General features: G+C 57.7%; 1 protein-coding gene across 1 annotated transcript in view; it reads right to left on the bottom strand.

The window, feature by feature from the left end:
- The window catches only part of LOC144953638 (ras-related protein Rab-35-like), a 17,007-nt gene extending 1,366 nt beyond the window's left edge, over positions 1 to 15,641 (bottom strand). Inside the window, 8 exon segments of the mRNA XM_078884227.1 lie at positions 4,713 to 4,837; positions 8,809 to 8,902; positions 8,904 to 8,934; positions 10,071 to 10,108; positions 10,110 to 10,175; positions 10,177 to 10,196; positions 11,231 to 11,281; positions 15,413 to 15,641. Coding sequence (XP_078740353.1) covers positions 4,713 to 4,837; positions 8,809 to 8,902; positions 8,904 to 8,934; positions 10,071 to 10,108; positions 10,110 to 10,175; positions 10,177 to 10,196; positions 11,231 to 11,281; positions 15,413 to 15,464 — 477 coding nt within the window. The 5' untranslated portion in view covers positions 15,465 to 15,641.
- Positions 15,642 to 16,858: the final 1,217 nt, after the last annotated feature.

Raw genomic sequence — 16,858 nt, 5'->3', positions numbered from 1 at the left:
GGTCAGTGGGTGGGTGGGTGAGTGGGTGGGTGGGTGAGTGGGTGGGTGGGTGGGTGAGTGGGTGGGTGGGTGAGTGGGTGAGTGGGTGGGTGGGTGGGAGGGTGAGTGGGTGGGTGGGTGAGTGGGTGGGTGAGTGGGTGAGTGGGTTGGTGCGTGGGTCACGCTGCTGAACATCTAGACACGGTGGGGGGGGCACAAGGGTGGGTGAGTGGGTGGGTGGGTGGGTGAGTGAGTGGGTGGGTGAGTGGGTGAGTGGGTGGGTGAGTGAGTGAGTGGGTGGGTGAGTGGGTGGGTGAGTGGGTGAGTGGGTGGGTGAGTGGGTGGGTGAGTGGGTGGGTGGGTGAGTGGGTGGGAGAGTGGGTGAGTGAGTGGGTGAGTGAGTGGGTGAGTGGGTTGGTGCGTGGGTGAGTGAGTGAGTGGGTGAGTGAGTGGGTGAGTGAGTGGGTGAGTGAGTGGGTGAGTGAGTGGGTGAGTGAGTGGGTGGGTGAGTGGGTGAGTGAGTGGGTGAGTGAGTGGGTGAGTGAGTGGGTGAGTGGGTGAGTGAGTGAGTGGGTGAGTGAGTGGGTGAGTGGGTGAGTGAGTGAGTGGGTGAGTGAGTGGGTGGGTGAGTGGGTGAGTGAGTGGGTGGGTGAGTGGGTGAGTGGGTGGGTGAGTGAGTGGGTGAGTGAGTGAGTGGGTGAGTGAGTGAGTGGGTGAGTGAGTGGGTGGGTGAGTGGGTGAGTGAGTGGGTGAGTGAGTGAGTGGGTGAGTGGGTGAGTGGGTGAGTGAGTGAGTGGGTGAGTGAGTGGGTGAGTGGGTGAGTGAGTGAGTGGGTGAGTGAGTGAGTGGGTGGGTGAGTGGGTGAGTGAGTGGGTGGGTGAGTGGGTGAGTGGGTGGGTGAGTGGGTGAGTGGGTGAGTGAGTGAGTGGGTGAGTGAGTGGGTAGGTGGGTGAGTGGGTGAGTGAGTGGGTAGGTGGGTGAGTGGGTGAGTGGGTTGGTGCGTGGGTCACGCTGCTGAACATCTAGACACGGTGGGGGGGGGCACAAGGGTGGGTGAGTGGGTGGGTGGGTGGGTGGGTGAGTGGGTGAGTGAGTGAGTGGGTGGGTGGGTGAGTGAGTGGGTGAGTGAGTGAGTGAGTGGGTGGGTGGGTGGGTGAGTGAGTGGGTTGGTGCGTGGGTCACGCTGCTGAACATCTAGACACGTTGGGGGGGGCACAAGGGTGAGTGAGTGGGTGGGTGAGTGAGTGAGTGAGTGGGTGAGTGAGTGGGTGAGTGAGTGAGTGGGTGAGTGAGTGGGTGAGTGGGTGAGTGAGTGGGTGAGTGAGTGGGTGAGTGGGTGAGTGAGTGGGTGAGTGGGTGAATGAGTGGGTGGGTGGGTGAGTGAGTGGGTGCAAGGGTCACACTGCTGAACATCTAGACACGGTGGGGGGGGCACGAGAGTGGGTGAGTGGGTGGGTGAGTGGGTGAGTGAGTGGGTGGGTAAGTGGGTGAGTGGGTGAGTGGGTGAGTGAGTGGGTGGGTGGGTGGGTGGGTGAGTGGGTGAGTGGGTGGGTGAGTGGGTGGGTGGGTGAGTGGGTGGGTGAGTGAGTGAGTGAGTGGGTGGGTGAGTGGGTCACGCTGCTGAACATCTACAACACGGTGGGGAGGGGGGGCACAAGGGTGGGTGAGTGGGTGGGTGAGTGGGTGGGTGGGTGAGTGGGTGGGTGAGTGGGTGGGTGGGTGAGTGGGTGAGTGAGTGAGTGGGTGAGTGAGTGGGTGAGTGGGTGGGTGAGTGGGTGAGTGAGTGGGTGAGTGAGTGGGTGGGTGAGTGGGTGAGTGGGTGGGTGGGTGAGTGGGTGGGTGCAAGGGTCACACTGCTGAACATCTAGACACGGTGGGGGGGGCACGAGAGTGGGTGAGTGGGTGGGTGAGTGGGTCACGCTGCGGAACATCTACAACACGGTGGGGAGGGGGGGCACAAGGGTGGGTGAGTGGGTGGGTGAGTGGGTGGGTGGGTGAGTGGGTGGGTGAGTGGGTGGGTGGGTGAGTGGGTGAGTGAGTGGGTGAGTGGGTGAGTGGGTGAGTGAGTGGGTGAGTGAGTGGGTGAGTGGGTGGGTGAGTGGGTGAGTGAGTGGGTGAGTGAGTGGGTGGGTGAGTGGGTGAGTGGGTGGGTGGGTGAGTGGGTGGGTGAGTGGGTGGGTGGGTGAGTGGGTGAGTGGGTGGGTGAGTGGGTGAGTGGGTGGGTGGGTGAGTGAGTGGGTGAGTGAGTGAGTGCGTGGGTGGGTGAGTGAGTGGGTGGGTGGGTGAGTGGGTTGGTGAGTGGGTGAGTGGGTGGGTGAGTGAGTGGGTGAGTGAGTGAGTGCGTGGGTGAGTGAGTGGGTGGGTGAGTGAGTGAGTGAGTGGGTGAGTGGGTGAGTGAGTGGGTGAGTGAGTGGGTGAGTGAGTGAGTGGGTGAGTGAGTGAGTGGGTGAGTGGGTGAGTGAGTGAGTGGGTGAGTGAGTGGGTGGGTGAGGCTCCTCCACATGCACTCATCCCACACGCTCACCCCCGACTCACCCACACGCTCACCCCCTTGACTCACTCACCCACACGCTCACCAACCCTCACCCACCCACACGCTCACCCCCCTGACTCACCCACACGCTCACCCCTCACCCACACGCTCACCCCCACTCATCCACACGCTCACCCTCCTCACTAACTCACACGCTCACCCCCCTCACTCACCCACACGCTCACCCCCTGATTCACCCACCCACACGCTCACCCCCTCACCCACCCACACGCTCACCCCCCTCACCCACCCACACGCTCACCCCCCTCACCCACCCACATGCTCACCTCCCTCACCCACCCACACGCTCACCCCCCTCACTCACCCACACGCTCACCCCCTCACTCACCCACACGCTCACCCCTTGATTCACCCACCCACACGCTCACCCCCTCACTCACCCACACGCTCACCCCCCTCACTCACCCACACGCTCACCCCCTTGACTCACTCACCCACATGCTCATGCCCCTGACCCACTCACCGACACGCTCACCCCCCTGACTCACCCACACGCTCACCTCCCTGATCCACCCACCCACACACTCACCCACCCACACACTCACCCACCCACAGGCTCACCCACCCACACGCTCACCCACCCACACGCTCACCCACCCACACGCTCACCCACCCACACGTTCACCCACCCACACGCTCACCCACCCACACGCTCACCCACCCACATGCTCACCCACCCACACGCTCACCCACCCACCCACACACTCCCCCACCCACACGCTCACTCACCCACCCACCCACACACTCCCCCACCCACACGCTCACTCACCCACCCACCCACACACTCACCCATCCATCCACACACTAACCCACCCACAAACTCACCCACCCACACACTCACCCATCCATCCACACACTAACCCACCCACAAACTCACCCACCCACACACTCACCCATCCATCCACACACTAACCCACCCACAAACTCACTCACCCACCCACACACTCACCCACCCACACACTCACCCACCCGCCCGCTCACCCACCCGCCCGCTCACCCACCCACACGCTCACCCACCCACATACTCACCCACCCACACACTCACCTACCCACAATCTCACCCACCCACACGCTCACCCACCCACACACTCACCCACACGCTCACCCACCCTCCCGCTCACCCACCCACACGCTCACCCACCCACACGCTCACCCACCCACACGTTCACCCACCCACACACTCACCTACCCACACACTCACCCACCCACACGCTCACCCACCCACACGCTCACCCACCCACACGCTCACCCACCCACACACTCACCCACCCACACGCACACCCACACGCCCACCCACACACTCACCCACACGCTCACCCACCCACACGCTCACCCACCCACACGCTTACCCACCCACCCACACACTCACCCACCCACACGCACACCCACACACTCACCCAACCACACGCTCACCCACCCACACGCTCACCCACCCACCCACACGGACACCCACCCACCCACCCACCCACCCACACGCTCACCCACCCACCCTCCCGCTCACCCACCCACACGCACACCCACACACTCACCCAACCACACGCTCACCCACCCACACGCTCACCCACCCACCCACCCACACACTCACCCACCCACCCACACGCTTACCCACCCACCCACACACTCACCCACCCACAAGCACACCCACACGCTCACCCAACCACACGCTCACCCACCCACACGCTCACCCACCCACCCACACGCACACCCACCCACACACTCACCCACACACGCTCACCCACCCACACGCTCACCCACCCACACGCTCACCCACCCACACGCTCACGCACCCACACGCTCACCCACCCACACGCTCACCCACCCACACGCTCACCCACCCACACGCTCACCCACCCACACGCTCACCCACCCACACGCTCACCCACCCACACGCTCACCCACCCACACGCTCACCCACCCACCCACACACTCACCCACCCACACGCACACCCACACGCCCACACACACACTCACCCACCCACACGCTCACCCACCCACACGCTCACCCACCCACACGCTCACCCACCCACCCACACACTCACCCACCCACCCACACGCACACCCACACGCTCACCCACACACTCACCCACCCACACGCTCACCCACCCACACGCACACCCACCCACACACTCACCCACCCACCCACACGCTCACCCACCCACCCTCCCGCTCACCCCCTCACCTCCTCCACGTTGATGTTGTCTTTGGCGCTCGTTTCGAACAGTTGGATGCCCATCTGCTCAGAGAAGCGCCGAGCATCGGAGCTCTCCACTACCCTCCTACTCGGATCGTCAGCCTTGTTACCCACTGTGCACACACACACAGACACACACACACAGACACACACACACAGACACACACAGCCTTGTTACCCACTGTGCACACACACACAGACACACACACAGACACACACACACACAGACACACACAGCCTTGTTACCCACTGTGCACACACACACAGACACACACACACACAGACACACACAGCCTTGTTACCCACTGTGCACACACACACAGACACACACACACAGACACACACAGACACACACAGACACACACACAGACACACACAGCCTTGTTACCCACTGTGCACACACACACAGACACACACACACACACAGACACACACAGACACACACACACACAGACACACACAGACACAGACACACACAGCCTTGTTACCCACTGTGCACACACACACAGACACACACACACAGACACACACAGCCTTGTTACCCACTGTGCACACACACACAGACACACACACACAGACACACACAGCCTTGTTACCCACTGTGCACACACACACAGACACACACACACACACAGACACACACACACAGACACATACAGCCTTGTTACCCACTGTGCACACACACACAGACACACACACAGACACACACACACAGACACATACAGCCTTGTTACCCACTGTGCACACACACACAGACACACACACACACAGACACACACAGACACACACAGCCTTGTTACCCACTGTGCACACACACACAGACACACACACACACACAGACACACACACACAGACACATACAGCCTTGTTACCCACTGTGCACACACACACAGACACACACACAGACACACACACACACAGACACATACAGCCTTGTTACCCACTGTGCACACACACACAGACACACACACACACAGACACACACACACAGACACACACAGCCTTGTTACCCACTGTGCACACACACACAGACACACACACACACACAGACACACACACACAGACACACACAGCCTTGTTACCCACTGTGCACACACACACACAGACACACACACAGACACACACACACAGACACACACAGCCTTGTTACCCACTGTGCACACACACACAGACACACACACAGACACACACACACACACAGACACACACACACAGACACACACACACAGACACACACAGCCTTGTTACCCACTGTGCACACACACACAGACACACACACAGACACACACACACACAGACACACACACACAGACACACACACACGCAGCCTTGTTACCCACTGTGCACACACACACAGACACACACACACACAGACACACACACACAGACACACACAGCCTTGTTACCCACTGTGCACACACACACAGACACACACACACACACACAGACACACACAGCCTTGTTACCCACTGTGCACACACACACAGACACACACACAGACACACACACACACAGGCACACACACACAGACACACACAGCCTTGTTACCCACTGTGCACACACACACAGACACACACACACACACAGACACACACACACAGACACACACAGCCTTGTTACCCACTGTGCACACACACACAGACACACACACACACAGACACACACAGCCTTGTTACCCACTGTGCACACACACACAGACACACACACACACAGACACACACACACAGACACACACAGCCTTGTTACCCCACTGTGCACACACACAGACACACACACACACACAGACACACACACACAGACACACACAGCCTTGTTACCCACTGTGCACACACACACAGACACACACACAGACACACACACACACACAGACACATACAGCCTTGTTACACACTGTGCACACACATAGAGACACACACACACAGACACACACACACACAGACACACACACACAGACACACACACACGCAGCCTTGTTACCCACTGTGTACACACACACACAGACACACACAGACACACAGACACGCACGCACACACACAGACACACACACAGACACACATGCACACAGACACAGATACACACACAGACACACACACTCAGCCTTGTTACCCACTGTGTACACACACACACATATACATACACACACACAGACACACACACACAGATACAGATACACACACATACACACACACACAGATACAGATACACACACATACACACACACACTCAGCCTTGTTACCCACTGTGTACACACACATACACAAACACACGCACACACACAGACACACTCACACAGACACACTCACACAGACACACACACACGCACATACACAGCCTTGCTACCCACTAGAGGAGGTAGGGGAAGGAGGTGGTGGTGAGGAGGTGGTGAGGTGGTGGTGAGGTGGTGGTGAGGAGGTGGTGAGGGGGGTGGTGAGGAGGTGGTGAGGTGGTGGTGAGGTGGTGGTGAGGAGGTGGTGGTGAGGAGGGGGGTGGTGAGGAGGTGGTGAGGGGGTGGTGAGGAGGTGGTGAGGTGGTGGTGAGGAGGTGGTGAGGGGGTGGTGAGGAGGTGGTGAGGGGGTGGTGAGGAGGTGGTGAGGGGGTGGTGAGGGGTGTGAGGTGGTGGTGAGGGGGTGGTGAGGTGGTGGTGAGGAGGTGGTGGTGAGGAGGTGGTGAGGAGGTGGTGGTGAGGAGGTGGTGGTGAGGAGGTGGTGAGGAGGTGGTGGTGAGGAGGTGGTGAGGAGGTGGTGGTGAGGAGGTGGTGAGGAGGTGGTGGTGAGGAGGTGGTGAGGAGGTGGTGAGGAGGTGGTGAGGTGGTAGTGAGGAGGTGGTGAGGGGGTGGTGAGGGGGTGGTGAGGGGGTGGTGAGGAGGTGGTGAGGAGGTGGTGAGGAGGTGGTGGTGAGGAGGTGGTGAGGAGGGTGGTGAGGGGGGTGGTGAGGGGGTGGTGAGGGGGTGGTGAGGGGGTGGTGAGGAGGTGGTGAGGGGTGGTGAGGAGGTGGTGAGGGGGTGGTGAGGAGGTGGTGAGGGTGGTGGTGAGGTGGTGGTGAGGAGGTGGTGAGGAGGTGGTGAGGAGGTGGTGAGGGGGTGGTGAGGTAGTGGTGAGGAGGTGGTGAGGGGGTGGTGAGGAGGTGTGTGTGAGGGGGTGGTGAGGGGGGTGGTGAGGGGGTGGGGTGAGGAGGTGGTGAGGAGGTGGTGAGGTGGTGGTGAGGAGGTGGTGAGGGGGTGGTGAGGAGGTGGTGAGGTGGTGGTGAGGGGGTGGTGAGGAGGTGGTGAGGTGGTGGTGAGGGGGGTGGTGAGGAGGTGGTGAGGGGGTGGTGAGGGGGTGGTGAGGAGGTGTTGAGGTGGTGGTGAGGAGGTGGTGAGGGGGTGGTGAGGGGGTGGTGAGGGGGTGGTGAGGAGGTGGTGAGGAGGTGGTGAGGGGTGGTGAGGGGGTGGTGAGGGGTGGTGAGGAGGTGGTGAGGGGGTGGTGAGGGGGTGATGAGGGGGGTGGTGAGGGGGTGGTGAGGAGGTGGTGAGGAGGTGGTGAGGGGGTGGGCGAGGGGGTGGTGAGGGGGTGGTGGTGAGGTGGTGGTGAGGAGGTGGTGAGGGGGTGGTGAGGGGGTGGTGAGGGGGTGGTGAGGGGGTGGTGAGGAGGTGGTGAGGTGTGGTGAGGAGGTGGGTGAGGGGGTGGTGAGGTGGTGGTGAGGTGGTGGTGAGGTGGTGGTGAGGAGGTGGTGAGGAGGTGGTGAGGTGGTGGTGAGGAGGTGGTGAGGTGGTGGTGAGGGGGTGGTGAGGGGGGTGGTGAGGAGGTGGTGAGGTGGTGGTGAGGAGGTGGTGAGGGGGTGGGTGAGGGGGGTGGTGAGGGGGTGGTGAGGAGGTGGTGAGGTGGTGGTGAGGAGGTGGTGAGGGGGTGGTGAGGAGGTGGTGAGGTGGTGGTGAGGAGGTGTGGTGAGGGGGGTGGGTGAGGAGGTGGTGAGGTGGTGGTGAGGGGGTGGTGAGGTGGTGGTGAGGGGGTGGTGAGGTGGTGGTGAGGAGGTGGTGAGGTGGTGGTGGTGAGGAGGTGGTGAGGAGGTGGTGAGGGGGTGGTGAGGATGGTGGTGAGAAGGTACCGAGAACGCGGCAAACGTCGTCGCAGTTCTGAGCGATCTCGTGCAGCCAGCGCTTCACGTTGACAAACGACTCGGCGTTGGTCACGTCGTAGACCCACGATCACGCCGTGTGTGCCGCGGTAGTAGCTACACACACAGAGAGAGAGACACACAGTGAGACACAGAGACACACAGAGACACACAGTGAGACACAGAGACACACAGAGACACGGTGAGAGAGAGACACAGAGACACACAGTTGGTCAAGTCGTAGACCACGATCACTGCCGGTAGTAGCTACACAGACACACAGAGACACACAGAGACACACAGAGAGACACAGAGACACACAGAGACACACAGAGACACATAGAGAGACACAGAGACACACAGAGACACACAGAGACACACAGAGAGACACAGAGACGCACAGAGACACACAGAGACACACAGAGACACACAGAGAGAGAGACCACACAAAGACACGGTGAGACACGGTGAGACACGGTGAGACAACGGTGAGAACACATAGAGACACACAGAGACACACAGTGAGACACACAGAGACACGGTGAGACACAGAGACACACAGAGACACACAGAGGACACACAGATACACAGTGACACACAGAGACACACAGAGACACACAGTGGGACACGGTGAGACACACAGTGGGACACGGTGAGACACAGGGAGAGAGAGACAGAGTCACGGGTGGGTGAGTGGGTGGGGTGAGTGGGTGAGTGGGTGGGTGAGTGGGTGGGTGAGTGAGTGGTTGAGTGGGTGGGTGAGTGGGTGGGTGAGTGAGTGGTTGAGTGAGTGGGTGAGTGAGTGTGGGTGAGTGAGTGTGGGTGAGTGAGTGTGGGTGAGTGTGAGTGAGTGGGTGAGTGAGTGAGTGGGTGAGTGAGTGAGTGAGTGAGTGGGTGAGTGAGTGTGGGTGAGTGAGTGTGGGTGAGTGAGTGTGGGTGAGTGGGTGGGTGAGTGGGTGTGTGGGTGAGTGGATGAGTGAGTGGGGTGAGTGGGTGAGTGAGTGAGTGGATGAGTGAGTGGGTGAGTGAGTGGGTGTGTGGGTGAGTGTGGGTGAGTGATGAGTGAGTGGGTGAGTGGGTGAGTGAGTGAGAGTGTGTGGTGACTGAGTGAATGAATGAATGGCTGAGTGGTGAGTGAGTGGTGAGTGAGTGGTGAGAGTGAGTGGCTGAGTGGTGAGTGAGTGGTGAGTGAGTGGTGAGTGAGTGGTGAGAGTGAGTGGTGAGTGGGTGAGTGAGTGGTGAGTGAGTCTCACGTGGAGGTGATGGTGCGGAACCTCTCCTGCCCGGCCGATGTCCCAGATCTGCAGCTTCACTTTCTCTCCCGCCACGTCCACCGTACGGATCTTGAAGTCCACCCCCGATCGTCGTGATGTAGCTCCCTGTGGAGACACTCGCCCACTCACTCACCCCACCCACCCACTCACCCGCTCACTCACCCATTCACTCACCCACTCGCCCCACTCACTCACCCCACTCACTCACCACCACCCACCCAATCTTCCGCTCACCCGCTCAGCCCCGCTCACCCCACCCGCTCACCTGCTCACCCCACCCGCCCGCTCACCCACCCATTTGCCCACTCACTCACCCACCAACCCTCCCACTCACCCCGCTCGCCCCGCTAGCCCACTCACAAAACCACCCCACTCATCCACCCACTCGCCCACTCACTCACCACCCAATCTCCCGCTCGCTCCGCTCAGCCCACTCGCCAAACCACCCCACTCATCCACCCACCCCCACTCATCCACCCACTCATCCACCCACTCACTCACCAACTCACCTCACCAACCCACTCACCCACTCACTCACCCCACCCACTCACCAACTTACTCACCAACCCACCCACCCACCCACACCCACCCAACGGCCAACTCACCCACCCCACTTACTCACCTACTCACGAACTCACTCACCGACTCACTCACTCACTCGCCCGCTCACTCACCTATTCAGTAACCCACCCACCCACTTCGCCAACCTGCTCACTCACCTACGCACCCATTCACTCATTCAGCCACTCACTCACCCACCAATCCACTCATTCATCCACCCATCCACTCACTCACACACCCGCTCACTCACCTACTCACCCATTCACCCAGCCACTCACTCACTCCCCCACTCACCCACCAATCCACTCACTCACACACCCAGCCACTCACTCACTCAGCCACTCACTCACTCACCCACCAATCCACTCACTCACACACCCAACCACTCACTCACTCAGCCACTCACTCACTCAGCCACTCACTCACTCAGCCACTCACTCACTCAGCCACTCACTCACTCAGCCACTCACTCACTCAGCCACTCACTCACTCAGCCACTCACTCACTCAGCCACTCACTCACTCAGCCACTCGCTCACCCACCCATACACTCACTCACTCACTCAGCCACTCACTCACCTGAAAACGTGTTGTCTGCAAACCTCAGGAGTAAACTACTTTTCCCGACCCCTGCGAACACAAAGCAGACGACAAATTGGTGAAAGGTGCAGCCCTGCAGGAGGTGCTGACGCCACGGCTAGTGGTAGAACCTCCACTAGAGGCCGCTATAGCAGAGACCCACAGACTCACCACACAGAGACCCACAGACTCACCACACAGAGACCCACAGACTCACCACACAGAGACCCACAGACTCACCACACAGACTCACCACACAGGGACCCACAGACTCACCACACAGGGACCCACACTCACCACACAGAGACCCACAGACAACCACAGACTCACCACACAGAGACCCACAGACTCACTCACACAGAGACCCACAGACTCACTCACACAGAGACCCACAGACTCACCACACAGAGACCCACAGACACCCACAGACTCACCACACAGAGACCCACAGACTCACCACACAGAGACCCACAGACTCACCACACAGAGACCCACAGACACCCACAGACTCACCACACAGAGACCCACAGACTCACCACACAGAGACCCACAGACTCACCACACAGAGACCCACAGACTCACTCACACAGAGACCCACAGACTCACTCACACAGAAACCCACAGACTCACCACACAGAGACCCACAGACTCACCACACAGAGACCCACAGACTCACCACAGAGACCCACAGACTCACCACACAGAGACCCACAGACTCACCACACAGAGACCCACAGACTCACCACACAGAGACCCACAGATTCACCACACAGAGACCCACAGACTCACCACACAGAGACCCACAGACTCACCACACAGAAACCCACAGACTCACCACACAGGGACCCACAGACTCACCACACAGGGACCCACAGACTCACCACACATAGACCCACAGACTCACCACACAGAAACCCACAGACTCACCACACAGGGACCCACAGACTCACCACACAGAGACCCACAGCCTCACCACACAGAGACCCACAGACTCACCACACAGAAACCCACAGATTCACCACACAGAAACCCACAGACTCACCACACAGCGACCCACAGACACCCACAGATTCACCACACAGACCCACAGACACCCACAGACTCACCACACAGACACCCACAGACTCACCACACAGAGACCCACAGACTCACCACACAGGGACCCACAGACTCACCACACAGAGACCCACAGACTCACCACACAGAAACCCACAGACTCACCACACAGAGACCCACAAACTCACCACACAGCGACCCACAGACACCCACAGATTCACCACACAGACCCACAGACACCCACAGACTCACCACACAGACACCCACAGACTCACCACACAGAGACCCACAGACTCACCACACAGGGACCCACAGACTCACCACACAGAGACCCACAGACTCACTCACACCGAGACCCACAGACTCACCACATAGAGACCCACAGACTCACCACACAGAGACCCACAGACTCACCACACAGAGACCCACAGACTGACCACACAGACCCACAGACACCCACAGACTCACCACACAGAGACCCATAGACTCACCACACAGAGACCCACAGACACCCACAGACTCATCACACAGAGACCCACAGAATCAGCACAAAGAGACCCACAGACTCAGCACACAGAGACCCATAGACTCACCACACATAGACCCACAGACTCACCACACAGAGACCCACAGCCTCACCACACAGAGACCCACAAACTCACCACACAGCGACCCACAGACACCCACAGATTCACCACACAGACCCACAGACACCCACAGACTCACCACACAGACACCCACAGACTCACCACACAGAGACCCACAGACTCACTCACACAGAGACCCGCAGACTCACTCACACAGAGACCCACAGACTCACTCACACCGAGACCCACAGACTCACCACATAGAGACCCACAGACTCACCACATAGAGACCCACAGACTCACCACACAGAGACCCACAGACTCACCACACAGAGACCCACAGACTGACCACACAGAGACCCACAGACACCCACAGACTCACCACACAGAGACCCATAGACTCACCACACAGAGACCCACAGACACCCACAGACTCACCACACAGAGACCCACAGAATCAGCACAAAGAGACCCACAGACTCAGCACACAAAGACCCATAGACTCACCACACAGAGACCCATAGACTCACCACACAGAGACCCACAGCCTCACCACACAGAGACCCACAGACTCACCACACAAAGACCCACCGACTGACCACACAGAGACCCACAGACTCACCACACAGAGACCCACAGACACCCACAGATTCACCACACAGAGACCCACAGACACCCACAGATTCACCACACAGAGACCCATAGACTCACCACACAGAGACCCATAGACACCCACAGACTCACCACACAGACACCCACAGACACCCACAGATTCACCACACAGAGACCCACAAACTTACCACACAGAGACCCACAGACTCACCACACAGAGACCCACAGACTCACCACACAGAGACCCACAGACTCACCACACAGAGACCCACAAACTTACCACACAGAGACCCACAGACTCACTACACAGAGACCCACAGCCTCACCACACCGAGACCCACCGACTCACCACACAGAGACCCACAGACTGACCACACAGAGACCCACAGACACCCACAGACTCACCACACAGAGACCCATAGACTCACCACACAGAGACCCACAGACACCCACAGACTCAGCACACAGAGACCCACAGACTCAGCACACAGAGACCCACAGACTCAGCACACAGAGACCCACAGACTCAGCACACAAAGACCCACAGACTCACCACACAGAGACCCACAGACTCACCACACAGAGACCCACCAACTCACCACACAGAAACCCACAGACTCACACACACAGAGGCCCACAGACTCACCACACAGAGACCCGCAGATTCACTCACACAGAGACCCGCAGATTCACTCACACAGAGACCCACAGACTCACCACACAGAGACCCACAGACTCACCACACAGAGACACACAGACTCACCACGCAGAGACCCATAGACTCATCACACAGAGACCCACAGACTCACCGCACAGAGACCCACAGACTCACCGCACAGAGACCCACAGACTCACCACACAGAGACCCACAGACTCACTCACACAGAGACCCACAGACTCACCACGCAGAGATCCATAGACTCATCACACAGAGACACACAGACTCACCACGCAGAGACCCACAGACTCACCACACAGAGACCCACAGACTCACCACACAGAGACCCACAGACTCACTCACACAGAGACCCACAGACTCACTCACACAGAGACCCACAGGCTCACCACACAAAGACCCACAGACTCACCACACATTGACCCACAGACTCACCACACAGAGACCCACAGACTCACCACACAGAGACCCACAGACTCACTCACACAGAGACCCACAGACTCACTCACACAGAGACCCACAGACTCACCACACAGAGACCCACAGACTCACCCACACAGAGACCCACAGACTCACCACACAGAGACCCATAGACTCGCCACACAGAGACCCACAGACTCACCACACAGAGACCCACAGACTCACCCACACAGAGACCCACAGACTCACCACATAGAGACCCACAGACTCACATAGAGACCCACAGACTCACTCACACAGAGACCCACAGACTCACCCACACAGAGACCCACAGACTCACATAGAGACCCACAGACTCACCCACACAGAGACCCACAGACTCACCACACAGAGACCCACAGACTCACCCACACAGAGACCCACAGACTCACCACACAGAGACCCACAGACTCAACACACAGAGAACCACAGACTCACTACACAGAGACCCACAGACTCACCACACAGAGACCCACAGACTCACTACACAGAGACCCACAGACTCACCACACAGAGACCCACAGACTCACATAGAGACCCACAGACTCACTACATAGAGACCCAGACTCGCCACATATAACCGGCTCCAAAACTCGCCAACAAACGATCATCTTAACAATCGCGCGACACAAAACAAGCAGCGTTCCCCGACAGATTGAAACTAATTAAAATTAATCTTGATCCGTTAATTGTTAATTAAAATTAACTTCACGAACGAAAAATCCAATGGGTGGGGTGGGTGGGTGGATTGGGGCCTAGGCGACTCCCAGCAAAGCCTGCGGCTCGCCTCACCACTGTCGCCTATTATGAGCAGCTTGAAGAGGTGATCGTACTCCTTCGCCATGGCAGCATGTGGGTAGACGACGATTACAAAACAAAAGAAACCACAACGGACGTAGTTTTATTTGCGATTGTTTGCTAAAGTTGTTTTTAATTTCACCTCAGAAATTCGGAGGGGGGGTCCGAATCGGCGACAGCGAAATCGAACGCCAACGCCCCCCCCCAACCGCCACTTGTGAGGGCGCAGTCTGCGCATGCGCGGGGAGTGCGCGCGACCGGAAGTGGGGGTGACGTCACCCCCTAACCACACCCACATCCGTAAACACGCCCACAACCCGAACCACATCCACATGAATTTCTATTTAAAGCTTTCGTGACGGTAAAGTCATCACGTAGAAGGGAAGTACTAAAATAATAAAAATGAAACGTAATAAAATAATGCAAATATAACACAATAAAATAATAAAAATAAAACATAAAATAATAAAAATAAAACATAATAAAATTATAAAATATAACATATAAAAATAATAAAAATTAAAACATAATAAAATAATAAAAATGAAACATAATAAAATAATACAAATATAACATATTAAAATAACAAAAAATTAAACATAATAAAATAATAAACATAAAACATAATAACATTTTGATTTAAAGCTTTCGTGACTGAAAGGTGTTCATCTTCTTGGTTTTTTCAGAAAAGTCACGCAGAAGGGAAGTAATAAAATAATAAAAATAAAACATCATAAAATAAAATAATTCAATTATTTTATAAGTAATAAAATAATAAAAATAAAACATAATAAAATAAAACACCCACTCACTCACCTCCACCTACTCACTCACTCACCCCCACCCCACTCACCCCCACCCCACTCACAGCCAACCAACCACCCACTCATCCCCACCCACTAACTCACCCTCACTCACTCACCCCCACCCACTCACCCACCCACCACCACCACCACCTACCCACCCACCACCACCCCCCCACCCACCACCACCACCACCCCCCCATCCACCACCACCACCACCCCCCCACCCACCACCACCATTCACCCACCCACTCACACCCACTCACCCACTCACTTATGCACCCACTCATACTCACACTCTGACTCACCCACTCACTCACCCACTCACTCACCCACTCACTCACTCACCCACTCACCCACTCACCCACTCACTCACACACTCACCCACCCACTCACTCACTCACCCACTCACTCACTCACTCACCCACCCACTCACCCACTCACCCACCCACTCACCCACCCACTCACCCACCCACTCACCCACCCACCCACCCACTCACTCACCCACTCACCCACCCACCCCTCACTCACCCACCCACCCACTCACACCCACCCACCCACCCACTCACCCACTCACTCACTCACTCACCCACTCACTCACCCACCCACTCACTCACCCACTCACTCACCCACTCAC

Source organism: Lampetra fluviatilis, chromosome 79 (assembly GCF_964198595.1).
Source record: "Lampetra fluviatilis chromosome 79, kcLamFluv1.1, whole genome shotgun sequence".
In the NCBI taxonomy this organism is placed as follows: domain Eukaryota; kingdom Metazoa; phylum Chordata; class Hyperoartia; order Petromyzontiformes; family Petromyzontidae; genus Lampetra; species Lampetra fluviatilis.
This window is presented reverse-complemented; position numbering and strand designations above follow the sequence as displayed.